This window comes from Harpia harpyja, chromosome 8 (genome assembly GCF_026419915.1).
Source record: "Harpia harpyja isolate bHarHar1 chromosome 8, bHarHar1 primary haplotype, whole genome shotgun sequence".
In the NCBI taxonomy this organism is placed as follows: domain Eukaryota; kingdom Metazoa; phylum Chordata; class Aves; order Accipitriformes; family Accipitridae; genus Harpia; species Harpia harpyja.
The window spans coordinates 500702-519278 of NC_068947.1; the positions used below are offsets into that span (position 1 = coordinate 500702).

The 18577-nt window shown below is 40.6% G+C and overlaps 1 protein-coding gene across 3 annotated transcripts in view; it reads left to right on the plus strand.

The window, feature by feature from the left end:
- PPEF1 (protein phosphatase with EF-hand domain 1) overlaps nucleotides 1-18577 on the plus strand; it is a 42948-nt gene that overhangs the window by 23055 nt on the left and 1316 nt on the right. For all 3 annotated transcript variants that reach the window (XM_052794161.1, XM_052794163.1, XM_052794162.1), the window contains 12 exons: nucleotides 719-891; nucleotides 2546-2660; nucleotides 4474-4520; nucleotides 8515-8681; nucleotides 10200-10236; nucleotides 10692-10841; nucleotides 12987-13187; nucleotides 14665-14850; nucleotides 15479-15621; nucleotides 16252-16358; nucleotides 17349-17512; nucleotides 18346-18430. In XM_052794161.1, the coding sequence (XP_052650121.1) occupies nucleotides 719-891; nucleotides 2546-2660; nucleotides 4474-4520; nucleotides 8515-8681; nucleotides 10200-10236; nucleotides 10692-10841; nucleotides 12987-13187; nucleotides 14665-14850; nucleotides 15479-15621; nucleotides 16252-16358; nucleotides 17349-17512; nucleotides 18346-18430 (1575 nt within the window). The remainder of the gene's footprint in view (nucleotides 1-718; nucleotides 892-2545; nucleotides 2661-4473; nucleotides 4521-8514; nucleotides 8682-10199; nucleotides 10237-10691; nucleotides 10842-12986; nucleotides 13188-14664; nucleotides 14851-15478; nucleotides 15622-16251; nucleotides 16359-17348; nucleotides 17513-18345; nucleotides 18431-18577) is intronic.

Below are 18577 nucleotides of genomic sequence, written 5' to 3' on the forward strand. Positions count from 1 at the left end.
CTTTCTCCATATTCCAGGAAAATTAGAAGCTATGCTCTACTTTTATGGCTATGGTTTTGTTTACTTTATTCCATCCAATGGTTTTATGGCAGGCAACCAAAAGCTGGCATTGTCTCCTAGTTGTATCAGAAAGGAGTGCTTTGCAATCCACTGTGAATAAATAGGATTTTGTTAATGACTTTTAAAATAATCACTGACCTACTGGTATTAAGCCTAAAAATTTTATGTAGAAAATAAAAGCAATAAAAGTGAATCTTTAAAACCTGTATTAAAAGCGTAATGTTGAACTTTAAACAGATGATGGTCATTGAATGATCAGCCATGACTTTCAGTCTCCTTGCTTTGTGGGAAGGAGAAGGTGGTCAGTAACAGATTAAGTTTCTCATTACTTATGAGAGCAGATTGCTCCACAACTTCAATGCAAAATGTTTGGCATTCTGACCATGGCTACTGGCTGTTGGGACAGAATTTTTGCCTGTTTTTTTTCATTTGGTTGGCTTTTACTTGGTTTTTGTTTGTTTGCTTGCTTGTTTTTAGTATTGTGAAACAATCTGGGGATACCTGGAGCTCTTCCACTATACAAGGCAGAAGTTAGCCACTGTAATACTGCAGAAAGTAAAGCATCAGTTATGTTCAGCTGGTTCTGGTCATGCTGTTATGGCCCCATGGGGGACTGGTGGAGTTTCTACATTGTTGTTTTTCTTCCCTTTTGTTCCAGTTTCTCACATTTTCACCAGCCCTAGTGTTTCTCAGGTGGTGGACAAAGGCTTATATTTAACAGAATTTGAAAAGAAGATTGATGTTCCAGACTCCTATTATGGACCACGACTCTCATTCCCCCTTACTGTTGAAGATGCCAGTGCTCTTCTTCATGCTTTCAGGAATGAACAGGTAAGTTGCAACTAGTTTGATTTCTTTTTACTTATTTTACATGTCTGTCAAACTGTAGCTCCACAATCGGTTGAATCCAATGTAAGGCTGAACTGGTGCCCAAGGAGATATTTCACCCTTCCTTTCCACCCCATTACCCTTTCCTGCCAGCCCCATGGTGAGGTGTCTTGGGAAACCGATTTGGCTGGAAGCTAACACAACAAAATCAAAAGCAGTCTGTTCTCAGCCAGACCAGTTCCCAGATTTGATTCACTACTTGGCTGCATGACCACCAGAGCCAGCACTGGGGAGGGGGCAGGGACTAGTGGGGACCTCCTCTTCTAGCATTGAGATTACAGTGATCATGAAATAGGAACCCTGAGCAGCTGCAAGGCAGGGGTTATCAGTGAGGGTGCAGGACTGGGGAAGGTGTCCTAAGCCGACCTAGAAACTAGTTGTCATCTTTTTCTGGGTTGAAAGTGCTCCTTGTGTGGTCCTCTTCCCCCCCCCCCCGCCCCGCCCCATTCCTCTTAGAGGAATTGAAGAGTGAATATAAAGCATCGCTCATGTAGCGGAACAGGGTGATCGCACAAATCTCAGGAGCTTGCTGTCTGCGGCTGCCAAGGCCCTGAGAAGGCTGTTGCTGATTCTCTCTATGTTCCTGAGCAAGCCCCTTTACTGCCCTCTTACAAGATGAGGGTGGGGCAGGGAGGCATTACATGGCACAGCTTTGTTTGAACTTGTGGTCATTTGTGTTTAACAATATACTGTATATAAAGGATTAGGGTCTATCTTGCTTTTTAACTTACTAAATAAATGGTGGTGGTGTCTGTAATTTTCTGTGGAGGCTGATCTTAAAAGTAGGAAAACATAAAGCGTATGAAAAAGCCCACCCAGACTTCACCTTACTGTCAGCTCTCTCTTCTCTTACTATGGGTGGTGTTTTATTAAGGAAATGATTATATGCAATTGGTCTTTTTTGTTTGCTTTAAAAACATGAATCTTGGAAAGTCAGTCTCATCTATCTTCTCTACCAAACTTTCTCAGAGCTGTGTTTGAACTAAAAGCCTTAAAAATCACCGACTGACAAAATTTTCATAAAAACCATTAGCAGAGAAGACCAGAAGCTTCAGTGTTGCATTGTCATACCATTTTCACAGTGAACAGGAAGGTAACTCTTACCAAGGCAACCCTTGCCAGAACTTCCCTCTCATTATTTTTGCAATTTGCTGAAATATAATTTATGGCCTTCAGGGTTTTTTTGGTTGGTTTGTGGTGGTGGTGGTGTTTTTAATTCATAGCTAGAACTACATCCTTTTTTTTTTTTTTTTCCTCTAGTTACTTTGAACAGATGACCTTATGCAATTATTGAGTGCTGTGTATCTCAGCCTCTTATCCTTTCTGTAGATGGGAAGAGTAGAAACAGTGCACAAGAAATAAAATGGGAAAATATGTAAAGCAAGTTCATTAAGGGCTCTATATCCATTCACCAGGAAGCAAGTGCAAAGCTATGAACACTCCTAATTCCCAGCACTATACCATACTGCCTGTAATCCTGTCTGGAGGTCTGTAGTATAAATAATCTTGGCAATACGTGTCTGATACTAATAAAGCAGACAGACATATTGCTACTTCTAATGAGTCTTCCTTTTCTCCCTGCATTTTTTTCTCACAGCTGCTTCATGCCCGCTATGTACTGCAGCTATTATGTGAAACTAGGAGAGTTCTCAAAGAGATGCCAAATATCACCCATCTTTCAACTTCCTACTCCAAGGAGATAACTGTCTGTGGTAAGGTTCCAGAGAAGGTAACTGCTTTGGGCTACGGGTTGATATTCCAGATCGTTAGAGAATGATACTGATATTTCCAAATGTTGCCATTACAAGAAAGGTCTCGATGCCTTTTTTTTTCTTTTTTTTTTCTTTCCCCCAGCACCCAGCATAAATTGGAACAAATAAAAAAAAAAAAAGGTTCCTGAGTCACAGTAAGCATATTTTAAGAAAGTCCCTCACCTTCTCTTTCCTTTTCTCATTAAACATTTCTGAATGAGTCAGTATTAATTCAGCTAACACTGCAGTGTAGCTTAAATATTCCTGCACTCTATCTCTAAAATGCCACCGAGCATTTTGATCACTGGCTGCAAGTCTCACTGCTTTCTCCTCTTACTGAGAAAAAGACTTTACCATCATAATTTACTCAGTAATGATTTTAATGAGGGCTTAATAGGGGTGGCAAACAAGACCTTTCATTGACAGCGCAACTATCTAGAATAAATTGAAATTATAAGAAACCCTCATTTCTAAAGGGACTCAAGAGGATGGATCAGTCTTTATACAACCAACAAATTAGTCTCACAGAAGGATGTGATGTGTCGGAAGGTAAAGAACCAAGAGCTCATTGCACATCTATTTTGTTACGCTTTTGTAAATTATGGATAAAGGCATCCTGACTTGCCACAGAACGCAGTAGCTGCAAAACAGAACATTAACTCTTGACGGCTAGCAGCGTGTGCTGTGTGTAATAGTAAAGTGGTATAAGGAAGGGTACTATGACACATGCAAAACAAATAATGTTTTTTAAGATGTGGTTATACACCTACTTTGATTGCCAGGAAAGGGTTTGTTTAAATGAGGTTTTGCATAAACAGTAATTTGTTAACCAAACCAACAAAACTTCTCTCCAAACCAAGGAAACACAGATTCGTACTTGTTCGCTACACAGTATGTTCTTACTAAGCAAAACATGTTTCTATTGCATTTGCACTGTATAAGCAGCACCTAAAGGGTTCCCTTTCCTGCCATTGAAACCAATAGCTTTTGTAACCAGAAAGATCCTCTGCAGAAGATGAAAGACCAATTTTTAAACATAATTGGTCCAAAATAATGACTTCCTTAAAATAAGGTATCAGTCTCCCCATTTTCTTTTAATTTCAAATTAATAATACAGATTAAATATGCACCTGAAATGTTTGCATCTACATTTGTGATGAAAATCTATCATAACTTGAAGGACTGCTTAGAATGACATCAGCAGGCTCATAATTAATAGAAAGTTACACAGAAAACATGTAGGCAGGGTAAAAATGTCACTTCTCATTTCCTACTCATTGGTGATGAAAGCATATTATCACAAAATAGGTTTTGAAACCGTTCTGTGGCTTTGTGGTGGTGAGTCACAGACGTGAGAAGGTTGGTTCTGTGAGCATGAAATTCAGTCATATGCAGAGGGGAGCTATGCTGCAGTGATCTTTGTGTTGGAGTGAAACCCCCCTGCCTGTTCCAAAATAAATGTCTTGGAAAGGGCCAAATCTGTCATTTCCCTGAGTGAACCTTTGGCTGTGTGACTGGTCTGATCTTCAGATCCAGCTGGAAAGACAAAAACTTTATGCAAGACAATTGTATACTCTTTCAAGTATTTAATTGCCAGATTTTACAAGCAGCTTCAGCATGTACCTTAAAATGAAGCTAATCCTGATACAAGGCAAATTACTAAGGAAAACATGGGGAAGAATTTGTTAGGACTAACTAATCCAGTTTCATAATTCCAGTTTTTTCCTCCTCTCCAAGAAAATAAAAAAGAAAATAATGTTTTTGTTTCCTGTAGGAGATTTGCATGGAAACCTGGATGATCTTTTGCTGATATTCTATAAGGTAAGTAGGTAGTCTGTGATGTAGCATTTTCACTTCATGACTTGTTAAGAACACGTATTTATGTCTGATTGATAGATTTATCACTGTTAGAACTGTACATGCGGTGTGCATGTACTACACATAGAAATCCTGGAACAATTTGAATGGTGTCTTTGTCATAGCTTTTCCTTCTCCATATCTTTCTGCTCACTGTGAAGGAGGAGATCCAGGAGATCTTTCTCTTCCTAAAAGTTGAACTGGAGCATGAGCTAAAACTTAAGAGGGTTCCTTGCAATGTCTCTAAAGTCCTGCCACTGTTTATATTCCATATTGACTAAAGTCTTCTAAAATCAGGAGCTAACTTAGTTCCTGATGTAACACTACACCATGGATAATTTTGGCCCTCCAGAAGAAATGCAAAAGCTTTCATTTAGGCCTTCCATTGATACCTGCAAAGTGTTTTTTATTATTATTTGTTTACAGAAACAAAAAAGAGTGCTATCTGTTTAAAAGCTTTTTAAGGTTTGAAAGCAATCACGTGGTCTGCACAAAATGGAAATACCTTGGGCACCCTTTACATCTCCTTGAACAGCTGATTGCTTTTTAATGTTAAAAAAGCGTAGCCCTGTTTTACTGATGTGAAAAAAATTAAGGTCCAGGCTATCTTTTCCACAATTGTATATTTAACTGAAGATGCAGGAGATTTCCTGTATTTAGTTTCACATTTATCTTTAGCATGAATCATCACCTTTCATTTAGCAGATACTCTCTTTGATTTAAGCTTTCTGGGGGAAAGGGGTTGTGTCTGATCCTTATACATTCATCTGCACTGAATGGAGGCTGAAGTGAGGTAAACCAAGGCTGAAGTGAGGTAAACCAGGTGTTTAAATGATGTAATTCTCCCCCTGCTTCCAACTTTGTTACACTTTATCTGACACTTGTTGAATTGAAACTTGGTTGTTTTGCCCAAGTGCATACATGAAGCCTGTTGAAGTATAATCAGACCTTTTTACAGAGCTTTGCTTTACTTATTAATCAATCAGTTACATTTAGCTGGTTCTTGGCTTGCAGTCTTCTAGCTGTTATTTTAATTAGACAATCTTCCTTTTTGAAACTGGAATAAGAGTATGATACAGATTGGTTTCATACACAGGACCTGAAATGGGAAAAAAAACTATTCTGAAGATATATGCTCAGATATAGTTATATTTACAACTGCAATAAGCCTGAATTTTACTCCTTTGGAGTAGACAGAAGATGATTCTTTTTCCCCTCTCTAATAGATGTTACAAAGAAAAAAAACTCTAAGCAAGGACTAATTCCTGACTTCAGTAAAATCAGAGCCTAAACTCCTACTGACTTCAGGGACTAGAGTTTACCCCCATTTGTTCTCTGTTAAGCTTCTAGGGGAGTCCTTCCACCAAACCAAATAAAATGGACAAATATTTTGTCATTTCAAAGTGGTTGAGAAAATAGAGAGCACATGACAGAGCTGCTTAGTTATTTAGAAGCAAATTAAATGACACAGTATTTTCTGTCCCCTCTGAGCAGTTTACTCAGCAGAGCAGGGAACCCAGTCAGCCTCTGGGATCCATTTTTTTCTACTTCCCTAACTCTGTTTCAGTTGGAAGGGATTTCCTCCTCTGAATTGGTATGAATCACCCATAAACTTAAACAAGAGGGTGCAATCCTAAACAGTGCCATGAGGAGTGTAGTGATCTCAGGTCTGCGCAGAGCTGTGCAGAGCTGAAATGGCTGCTGACACATTTTGGAGGTCTGCATGCAGACCAGCCACCTTGCACATGGTGCTCTGTCCAGGGAACTTTTATCACAGTGCTTTTACAAACTGCCAACAGTAAACACACAGAAGCTAGCAATCTACAGCTTATCAATGCAATGCTGGTTGTAATAGCATGTATAATTCTTAAACCTGGTTTGGGTGAGGCTAAGATAATGACTTTTTTCTCAATAGCCACTTTGTAAGGCTCGTTCAGTCCCTGCATTAATCTCCATTAAATTACAGCATTTCCTGAAATTCCTTGAAACTCTTGAATTTCAAATGATGTATTGTTAAGTTAAATTGTTAAATGGATGCTATGGATAGAAATAGCCTGAAGCTGTAGAAAACGCAAATGACAAACGGAAGTTAATTAATCACTAACCCAGCAGATACAGTAAGGATGCCCAGCAGCAAGTTGCCTTGTTCGCCTCTTTGACATGTCAGAGCCTGCAATGGCCTTTAATTTAGTTTTGTTCTTACTGTTGGTTGAAACCACAGAAAAGGAAATAAAAACTTTGCATGAGTGTGGAACAAAACTAAAATGTCACATTGAAGTTGGAAGTCCAAAACAAACTCTCATTTAAAACTAAGAGTTGTGTGTAAGCTTTTCCAAAAGAAGAATAATAGAGTCTGCAGAGTGCTTCAGTAGATCTGTCTTTTAGGACTGCAGTTATGGAGTGGCTGTGTGTATACTGACAATCTGCTGGTGATTCACATCCCTATTGGTTTTAAGGCAAAGCTTTTATTAATTCATCTTTCCAGGAGCTGCAGCTGATTCTCTTCTGTCTGTTCCATTCCTGAAATCTGTCCTTTCTTTTTTAAAACCACTACAACCCACTGCATTAGCCAAGTCTCATAAATTGCCACTCTTGTGAGCACAGAGCAACTACAGGCTTCTTCTAAGTTAACTTGGAGAGAGCTGGGAAGAGGCTATGGCAAAAACCAAGCAAGTCATATTTACAGCAGTCAGGATTGTGCCAGTGTGGGAATCGAGAGATCAGGATTCACTGCTGCATCCCTATGTAACAGCACAGGACACTGATTGGGACAAAAAAGATATCTCCTAATGGATTCAAATCAAACGTTTAATTGAGTCCCTGACCAAGTCATGCATCCTGCAATAAACCTGCTAAGGCAGTACACCAGGGAATGCCATAGGAAATGCTGGACACTGACGGCAGTAGCTGTATTCAGGAAGTGGGATGTCTTGCAATGCTGCCAAACCTGTTAAGAATGGCTTCCACAGCTGTAATGTGATTTTTATATATGTTCTATTGATAATTCTTATGCATGCCAATTGTGAAAACAGAGGTTACCTTTTTCTGGCAAGTCAAAATTGAAATAATATTTCTGATACTCATGATTGGAAATGATGAAGCTACACATAGTTGCTGCTATATTTTCTGTAAGCTGATGGCACCCGTTGATGTGTTTATAACTAATCTATTGAAACATACCATCAATTCACAATACTAGCTTTTGAAAAGTCACCATTCATAATAAAGCATTGCTCTCTATCTTCCAAAAAAAATAAGGTAAGAAATACCTGTATGTACAGCCTCTCAGGTTTGTGAGTATTCAAGTATATCTTAGCCCTGGTGGGGGACAAAGTGCAATGTGCATAAAATTGAAGTAGTGCTTTCAGGATTAAAGCAACTGGAATCAAGTTCTTCAGAGTTCTGTATTAAGATTTGATGTCTTCTGGACTATAGTCTTTCTCAGGACTTCTGGAAGCCTACACTGCAAACAATGTAACTATATGAAATCTATTTTCTTACTGTGTAAGGAAACATAAGGACCTTCAGACTTGTGTCAGAAGATAATTTTTCATGGATTTCTTGTCTTCCATTCAAAATGGAAGACTTCCATTCCCTCCTATTTGCAAGTGCATAACTTCCTAGCAGCAGTTGCATTAACAGAAAAGTGTATTTTATTACAAGACTAGTGTTTCTTTTGGTCCCTTTCAATTTAATTTAATACATAAAGGAAAGGACTAGAGATGGCATTGTAAGAACAGCTAGAGAGGTCATCTCTTCTCTGATGGCTCATACAGGTTGTCTGATACAGAGGTTTTTGTTCTAAACAGTGGAAATAAAGAAATGCTGCATTTTAGATCTCTCTTATGCAGATTTTTTGGAGATTTTCTAGCAATGTGATCTCATTTAAATGCTATTTCCTTTATTACAGTAGCATAGCAGCATCTCTAAATGTCCTTGTTTTTGTTTCCTTCTGCAGAATGGTCTGCCTTCAGAACAAAACTGTTACGTCTTTAACGGTGATTTTGTTGACAGAGGGAAAAATTCTATGGAAATACTTATAATACTGTTTGCATTTCTTCTTATCTACCCCAATGATTTACACTTGAATAGAGGAAACCATGAAGACTACATCATGAACCTGAGGTAGATTTTAGGGGCCAGGGGGCAGGGGAGGGGGCAGTGTCTGGCCTTTCATTAGAAATGTTGGAGCTTTTGAATGCTACTTTAGTCACTGGGACACTCTAAAACAGAAGTAATGTTTTATTAGCTATTCAGGTGTAGCTTTGCATCTTCAAGATGTGTGAGGAGGGCAAAGAACATCATTACACACAGACACTCGAATGGGAGTCATGTCTTCTCTCTGACCTAATCACAGTCCATTGAAGTCAGTGGGCTTGGTGCAGCTTCTGGAGTATCAAATCTGGGGAAGGGGGATGGATGGAAGGATGATATTTTAGTTAAAGCATTGGCTTTTTCCATAACATAGCAAAAGACATAATAGTATGCAATATAATGGAACCAGTCAACCAGGAGCTGATATTTCACTTAACTTTAGACTAAGTTGTCACTTCCCAAACACACGGAGCAGGTCCATTAGTTGAGAGGTGGCAGTCTGCCCCATTGCAGGAACAGCTGAGACCCTGTTTCTAATGCAGGCATTTGTACTCAGTTGTACAGCGCTGCCAAGGGAGTGAGCACAGCCAGTGTCTTGGGCTGTAGTGAAAGCGTGACTGGTAGACAAAACCATCTCACAGACGTGAGAAGTCAGTCCTAGTCCCTACAATTCTAAGCCTCCCCAGTACGTCTTTGGGTGACTGGCTGGTGGTTAACCTGTTGTACCCCTTCTGTCGCTTGTGTGCACACAGAATATATTGCAGTTTTAACACGGGCATAAACCTGGATTAGAGGCCCATGTTCAAATCTTACTAATGATCCATGTAAGAGAATCAGCTTCACATGACACTTCCTTTTTCAGCACTTAATTAAAAAAAAAAAACAAACCAAACACCAAACCATAGAGAAAGATCAGTTACTTTATCTACAAGGTAGGAAAATTCCCGCCCAAAATAGTAAAAAATATTAACTAAGTCTGTGATGGTATGGAGCACAAAGATGTGTTCCTGTGTATGGCTCTTTGCTGGGCATTTTGATTAGCAGTGCTGCACATCAGTAAATTTGAAACCTGGTGGTGTGAAAATGCCCCTTGCACCAAGGATATCTTCATCTTAAAAGAACGAGTATCAAAATCCTTATCCCTTGTGGGGGAAAAGACATGATAGATGACATTGTCTAATAAAGTTGAGTGATTTAGGACAAAAACTCTGTGGAGGTTTTTTGGGAATTTTTGCCCATCATCAGTTAGGTTCCTTTGAAATTTCTCTGCAGTATCTGAAAGGTAAAACTGCTAAGCTATTTCATTTAGATGGGGAAAAAGGCCACTTAATAATTATTGGTCTGGATTCTGTTCCTGATCTCTTGTATGTACAAGAAATCAGTTTAACTCAATTCTTCAGAAAGAGCAGAAGAAAGCATCTTTAAAACTGAGGTGAGACAGAATGGCAGGAGAAAAACAGGGCTAGAAAACTGGCAAACACTGTAGTGCAGAACATGATGCAGAAAGGGCATGCTGAAAACCAGTTCGTTATGCTGTCCTATTTTCAGATACGGCTTCACAAAAGAAGTTTCGAAGAAGTACAAGGTAAGATTCCTCCCCCTTCTCCTGTATTTTCTTTGTAGTCTTGCACGTGCAAAATGAAACTCTGTAAACAAGGAAACTTCCAAACAGTTTATTTAGGTGTAGTACAGAATGACTTTAGTAATGTAGTTGCAATTATTTTGGATTTTCAGTGGAATAACTGACAAAACAATTTTAAGCCTTTTATGCTCAGAGTTCTATAGGATGAAATAAATAACATCCATAAGGCCACTCAAGAACACAAAAAGAAGTGAACGTGAAAGAAAAACGAAATGCTGCAGAGACAATCAAATGGCCCTAAGGTAAATGTCAGAACATGTTTGTCAGTGTTGCAGTTTGGGGTGTCACCTGGATGGAACCGGTCGTACAGACTGTGGAAGACACTTCAGCAAAATCTTGAACTTAGAAGCAACAGAGTCTGCCAGAAATAGGATCTAATATAAGAGTATGTTTTACAGGACCATGGGCAACAGATTTTGTGTCTTCTGCGAGATGTCTTTAGCTGGCTTCCCCTTGCCACTATAATTGATAGCAAAGTTCTTATCCTACATGGAGGGATTTCAGACACCACAGATTTGGATTTCCTGAATGCACTTGAGAGAAATAAGGTAAGAGATCATATTCGGGGGGTGGGGGTGGTGGTGTAATTTTGTTTTGTTTAAAAAATCTAGCAGTACAAATACTAAGATCAAGTTGTTTGTACTAGGAAAGGAAACGGCTGCTGTATAAGGCACGTAAGGGAAAAAAAAGTCTTGTTTTTCTTTAAAATCAGTGTTTAGGAAGGAAGGTTTCAGTAGGTATTGGGAGCCAATTGTTTGGCTGCTGTAAAATAACATGGGCCTTTTGATTTTAAAATAGCTAAAAACACTTTAGGTGCCTCCTTCCTGCAGTGATGACGCATTAGCCAGAAAGTATGAAAAGTACTTAATTCTCAGGCATTTCCGAACACTTTAGAAATCAGTCTAGCCACATCTTTCTAGCACTGCCTTTTGTCCCGGGGCTGTGCTGCTGCTGTCTGTTGTGTGGGGGAAGCTCTCCACCTGTGAGGCACTCCCTTGGCAGCAGCGGAGCTTTGCGCATGTGGGAGAGCCTTTCCAGCAGCATCAAACTTCAAGGCCTGGCCTCGAGAAGACAGGAACTGCTGGTTTTCAGGGATTTAGAAGGCAGAAACGTTCACTTTTTTCTGAAATGGTGAGCAAACACAGCTCTATCAAATCAGTGGAAAACGGTGTGGGATTTGGTCTCAATTTGGACAACTAAATCAAGATGTCTGCTTCTGATCAGGGTGCTTAGGCTCCTTATGGAGATCCAGTGGAGATCCAGGGGATCTGGTGGAGATCCAGGTCTTATCACTGCTCAGGTGTAGGTCTCCAGTGCTGTTTGTGGAAGCACCCCGTAGCCTAGAGAGATCCCCTCTGGCCTCTGCCTGCCTCTGGAGAAAGTTGTCTTCACAGGTCTCCTCCACCAGTCTCCTTTAGGTCTGATTCATATCTGCCCATCTCATGCTAATTCACAGATAAGGCAGAGCATCCCAGATGGCACGACATACCTATGTTTAAGCAACCTTGTGTACCTTGTCATTAGTCTGTGGAATCCAGAACTATTTCTGTCATCCTCATGTTTTCTAATGCAGAAATAAATGCTTTACAGGACAGTCAGGTGTATCTCTGTTTCTTAAAGATGTGAAAAAGGGCAATGAATGCTTCTGGTCATTGGAGTCTGGGCTCTGTTGGCTGTACCACTGTACACTAAAATTGGGTGCCTAACTACAGATGTAGGTGTCTTAACTGTGAGCTGAGTTCTGCCCATGCTTTCACCAAGGCTGGGCTTGGCATGTTGCTGATGCGGTATCTGTGAAATTCAGAATTAACAGGTCAAAGTTGCTGCCACAGGAGAGCGTTGCTACTGAGACATGTGTGGGCCACAACTTGCGGTGATATCACTCAAGGCCAACTGATGTATTTTAATTGGTACAGCTGGCAACTGACAGGTCTCAAATACTGGTCAGCGCACTGGGGAATAACCCGGTGTTTTGCATTTTGTTTTGCATCAGCCCTTTCCTTTGTTAAAGAGTAGACTTTTGGGGGGTGGTGGTGTTTTGTTGTTGGGGTTTTTCTTGTTCTGGAAATGAGTTAGTATTGAGAAAATTTCAAATGAGAAGAAAAGATACTCCCTAGAGAAAAGTCTGTATTAATGGGCATTCATGGAGCCATAGCACACAGCTCTGAAAAAGCAAATGCCTATGTGTATTGGAAGAGGTTGATTTAACAATAAAAGGGTCTGCTGTAATACTCCATAATTTCACTGTTATCCTCCCAATATTCCATTTATTTTAGCCAAATTAACCTAGCAGCATGCTACTGTATCAGAATAGTAGTGAATGCAGTTCATCTTCAGTACAGTATACATGTATATTTTCAGTTTCCAGTGAAGCTGGGCACTTAAGTGTCATCCCTGAGCCCGGACCATACTTGCTCTATAGTGAGACCTTATGATTGACTGTGGCTTGGAATGAGTCTGTGTCTGGATCAGAATGTGAGAGCAGCTCTGAAGAGGCTGGTCACTGACAGACCTAAAGCAAAATTTCTGCAAGTGCCAAACACCTGCAGCTTCCACCAAACCTGTGAGTTCAGGACATGAGAGTTTAATGCTGAGTACAGGAAACAGGAGCTGATATGCCTTTCAGCTGACATGTCTGTTATCATCTTTATGTTCTGGTAACTCTTTCTTTTTTTTTTTTTTTTTTAAAAAAGTTGAAATCTTTGATGCGGCCACCGAAGTCAGTGAGAGACAGACAGGACCAACTGAAGGAGAGAATTCCCACCACCAGACCCAGTAAACACATTGCCAACCAGAATGTTGCAGGGAAAATGCAACACATCTCTTTATCGGGCTCTGCTGAGCCTTCAGGCTCAAATTTGCCTCCAGACCCCGCCCTGAAGGAATGGAAACAAGTAGGTGAAACCAAAGACAGATTGATTCTGAACCCCTGCTGCACAAAACCAGCAGGTGCTCTGCTCAGGCAGTATGTTTGAGTCTGAGGGAACTGTCTCTTGGTAAAAAACCCATCATTCTTGGGAGTATACTAGCCAGCTATTAGTTATTTGGATGCTTTTGTAGACCTGGTAATAAAGGCTTGTGATTTTTGTACCTAACAAGTACAGCTTACCCAGTGTTTTCTTAGCCGTTAGGAGGAAGGAACTGCTCAGTACGAAATGTGTTTGCGTGCCCTCATGTGGTTGGATCTGTTGGTACATACGTGGCTGTCAGTTTAAATAGGCCAGACTTTGCAATCGTTGGTGATAGTGAGCACCTTTTTTTGGCTGTGGTTTTGGCAGCTGAATGCTGATACTGTCCAAAAAACCCAGCTCCTGAGACCTACAGGCTGATTACTCAAGAGTGGGAAGTTTTTGTCCTCTGGCTGTTCATTTCCTCTTGAATATTAGAGGCAATATGGAGCTCTTGTCATACTGTAATTTAACAAATGGTGACAATGAGAAAAGCTTAATTTGCACAAAATTTAGAAGCTCAAAATTGAGTTTTATATAAGTTTATTTTTCTGAGCCTCTCTTCAGACAACTGCTTCAAGGAGCAGACAGTTTTCTTTTGCTTCTTGAGAAGCAAATCTGTCTCTGAAAATGATTTCCCAAGATACCCATCTGAGCTACAAACTAACATAATGGGCACGAGCAACCCCCCCCCCCAAAATATGACAGTCCCCCAGCTAACCAAGTGTCCACTGAGCCACGCTCACAAATGTGAAGTGGAATGTGTTAAGTGTATACCTTGTCCAGTGAGGTTTAAACAAACACATTTTGCCTAATGTTTGCTACTGATGAGAATTATTAGGTTAGGTGACTTTAAACCATGATAATTCATCCTCATGTCTGAATCCTACTAAAATGCTAATATGTAAAATCTTGTTTTGAAACATGAGCTAACTGAAGACAATAAAGCCAAAGGCAACTCTTGTCATGTTTAGAGCAGGCACTCCCAAGCTTAGTTTAGGTAAAACCACCAACCCATGTGGTTATCAGGTCTGTGCTGGGAAATAGAAAATGCCTCTCACACCTATGTGTGAAGAAGACAGCTTTTGCTCTCTTTGAAATAGCCCAGGTACCATTCCTGAGGCACCCACCTGAGTCTGGAAGCCTCGGCTGTAAAAGGAGGTACATTTCTGAAATGATATTTCATCAGAAAAAAGTTCATCCAAAATGTAGAAAACGTTTCTTAAGAAAAGTAGAACAAAATTTTCAGCCCAAAAGAATGCCCTGCTGAAAGGAAGGAAGAAAACACAAGACCTACTGTTAGCTCAGGTGTGTTTTCTCCCTGTACTGTGGGGCTTTTGCTATAGCCAGTACTTTAGACAGCCATAGCCTGTCAGTCCTCACCTACTATCAGTCCTCACTTGCTTGAGTTTGCTATTTATAGATCCTTGACATTCTCTGGAGCGATCCAAGAAGCCAGAATGGCTGTACACCAAACAAGCGTCGAGGAGGAGGTTGTTACTTTGGTCCCGATGTCACTGCCAAGCTGTTTGAAAGGTATAATCTGAAGATGCTCATCAGGTCTCATGAATTCAAGCCAGAAGGTTATGAGATCAGTCACAATGGGAAGGTAAGGTGCCTCCATGTAAAGTAGAATTCTCCTGTGAATTTCACAGGGATATCCACAGCTTTGTCTGCAAAGTTAAAAAAAATGAATGACTTCTTTAAAATGGGTTTGGGGGAATTGTGTGCTAGATAGATGCTAGAAGAAATTATGGAGTTCTGACAAAATTCTTTACAGCTTCAGGGAGTGGGCACTGGCTTATTACTCGTGTGAAAACAAATGAACATCAACAAAATCCCTGAGGAGAGTTATGTGTAAATACAGTGCAAGAGGTGCTCTAAGGCGCTAGAAGCCTTTTAACTTAATTTCTTTTCTGACCCTACTCTCTGACATGCTATCAGGAAGCCAGCAAGAATCCTGAAAACCAGGTCTATCTTAGAAAGAGGTTTCTGCTAAACAGCATGTTGTATCACACTTCCCTCTGAACTGAAATCTTCCTGTATCAGGCCAAAAATACAGGCCTGGAGCTCTGACTCAGAAAGTGCGAGCGATTTGGTGAACAACGTAGTTGTTGATCTCTGGTTTTATATGTAGACAATTTTGTAACCTGCATGTTTTGCTAAGATCAGTTTCAGAAATCAGTCTCAAGGAGAGTTGTTCTAGCCAATCCAGTTTCTTTGTTTCCTATGATCAGGTTATCACTATATTTTCTGCCTCTAACTATTACGAAGAGGGAAGCAACCGGGGAGCATACATCAAACTGAATCCTGAACTGATTCCTCGGTTTGTACAGTACCAAGTCAGCAAGTACACACGCAGGCAGAATCTTCGGGAGAGGTAAAGCTGTGTGTTGTATGCAGTGAGCGTGTACTCACTTAGCATGTGAATACCTGCCACAAATCTACAGCTTCACTGAATAATTGAATAGGCATCTATTTTCCTTGGTTTTCCTTATTTTTCTGTTTTACAATTTAAAAATTAATGCAGCAGACAAAACATGTTCTAAGTGCTCTAACTTGGTTTCCTGAGAAACTCCCAAAGGTAATTAGATGCAGTAAGCAGTTAGAACAGACCATTGTCAGGGACTCGTAAAGGGCCTGTGCCTGTCTGTCAGGTCTGCTTTAAGGCTGCAGTGTTAATCTGGACAAATCCTGTTATGAATTGAGTCCAAAAAGTTTATCATGACAGCTTTGCCATGCCTAGCACTGTGGTTAGATTTACTAAAGCAAAGCAGCTTAGAATTACCTGCATAAACTCGATTATCTCTTAAGTTCAGATTATTCTTATGGGGCTGTTTGTTTTGTTGTTTTTGTTCTTCCCTGTCCCCCACCATGTTGTCTTTTAGGATGACCCTGAACATACTACATGTTAAAGGATATAAGAATTTGATAATGAATGTTGAAAAGCATAAAATGTTAGAGGATTTCAATCCTTTAATGATCTGCTCTGCATTTTTTTTCCTCCTAGGGTGGGTACAATTGAATCATCTGCCTTAAAGTGCTTACGAGAGAAGATTTATGCTCACAGGTCTGAACTCACCAGTGCTTTTGCACAGTATGACCTCAACGGCACAGGTAACACTACTCTGTCCAGCTACCACCATGGGGAAAGCAGCTTCCATGTTTGTGTGGGGGCAGAGGGGACAAACCCCATGGAGATGGGTCCTGCCTGCCAGCGTAAGGCTGGAGGGCAGCACAGGCTGGTTGATCTTACGTTCTTCCTGAGCACAGTGGAGGAGAGCTATTAGCAAGTGCCTAGCCCCAGAAAACAACCTGAGGTGGATGAAGCTTTAAGTAGGAAGAAGAAAACAACTGAAACACATGGGCAAATAAGGGAATGGTGTTTGTTGAGCAGAGTTTGGGCAGGCAAATCCAGCTCTAGAAGCTCAAAGGTCACCACCTTCACGTAGGACCGTCTTCAGAAGATGTCAGACAGGGAACTGGGGTCTCGGGTGAGAGGGAACTGGTCTTCATCTGCGTCTGGGAGATACCTGAGGAAAGCTGACTGGCTATGCCACTAGCAGACACACACTCACCCATCAGTTGAAGGAAAGTCAGTGGTTAAACTGATACATGAACCTTTTATGTAGGATCAAGTTGTTGATGATTTCTAGCACAAATACAACTTTACCTCATGATGGCTTCTCACTTGGCTGGGTTGTCATCTGTGCCCCTAAAAGGGCAATCAATAACATGATGGTACTGCTTCTTTGGCCACTGAACAACTGTTTAACATATTTCTGTCTTACTGGGTTTTCAGCCATGTATGTCTCTCTAGTTGCAGCTCAGCTCACATCTGAAATACTCTTCATGGCATAAACTCAAAAGGTATTAAAACATGCTACATGTCATAATAGCATCACAAAGTTGTTGAGGTTGGAAGGGACCTATGGAAATGTCTAGTCCAACCCCACTGCTCTTTGTTATGAGGGTTTTTTATCCCAGGGTTAGGAGAAAATGTTTGTGTTTTGCAACTGTTCTTACAAACAGCAAGAAGCCATGCTGGTGACTGATGTGTGCTGTGTCACATACTGCTTGTAACCATGAACCGACCCCTTCTGGCAGGCAGGATTTCTGTCAATGACTGGGCTGCAGCGATGGAGTCTGTCCTACAGCTGGAACTGCCCTGGAGGATGCTGCGCTCGCAGTTAGCACAGATGACCCCAGATGGAGAAGTTGACTTCATGTCATGTTTTTATGACTTGAAAATAGGTCAACCTATAAAAGAGGTAAGGAGGAAAATGCCTCCTTGCAAATGTTGGAGGAACAGCTTTTGGTGCAACTTGAGGCACAAGACAGTGGTTTGGCCAATCAGGTAGACTTCTACAGCTGAACTGGTTGCCAAGCTTCTTTTTATAGTCACTGGAGGGAAATGAGCAGTGCTAGGGTACGAATCATCATTCCCTGCTAAGGTAGATGCTTAAAATAGGTTGCATGAATCATATGCTAGAACTGCTTCTTACTTTCCATTGACTCTCAAGGGCATTTAGATAATGTAGCTGAGGAGATGCAACAAAGCCTACCCAGAGCACTCAACCCTTACTCTTTGAGATGAGCTTTTCAAATGTGTGTCAGAGCCAATTCAGGCCCTGTAGGAGGGAGTCACATTTGTAGATGGACATTTACATGTTTTAACAGTAGCTGAGGTCTCTTCTACAGAGTCCAGTTGTTACCAAGTGGCTGCATAGTGATTTGGTACTTGGCTATCGCTGTCATTTTCTAAATGGCAGGCTCCATTCATGTATGTACAGTGAAAGCTTTGTATGGGTGCATGGCATGCAGCATCTTCCCTAGATTATCTGTACTTCCACAAATAACTACTGAAGGAGGAGGTTTGAAGGGCTCCCTTCCTCTTGTCCTGCCATCTGAAAGGGACAGGTTTTAGCTGATTATTCCTCAGGGCAAGACACTAAGTATCATTCCAGGGAACTCAAGCGTAAGGATTTTTTTTTTAAAACATTTAAGTTAAACAGGAAAAATAGATTTGGATAGTACATATTCTGTGGTTAGCCTAACGCAAACCAAGGTCTGAATAGTTTCCTTTATGTGACTTCAAAACCAGGTTCAGCCAGCTTTGGTGGAAACACTGTGCAGATACAGAAAGGATCTGGAGATCATCTTTAATGTCATTGACAAAGATCACTCAGGTAAGTCTAGGTAACTCCACTGTACCAGCTCTAAGAAGCCTATACTAGTTATCTTTCCCCACTGTGTTTCTTCCTCAAGGCTTCTAAATATAGAGGAACCAGAGGTGATGTCATTTTTCCATTTTAGTGAAGACTAATTTAAGCAGT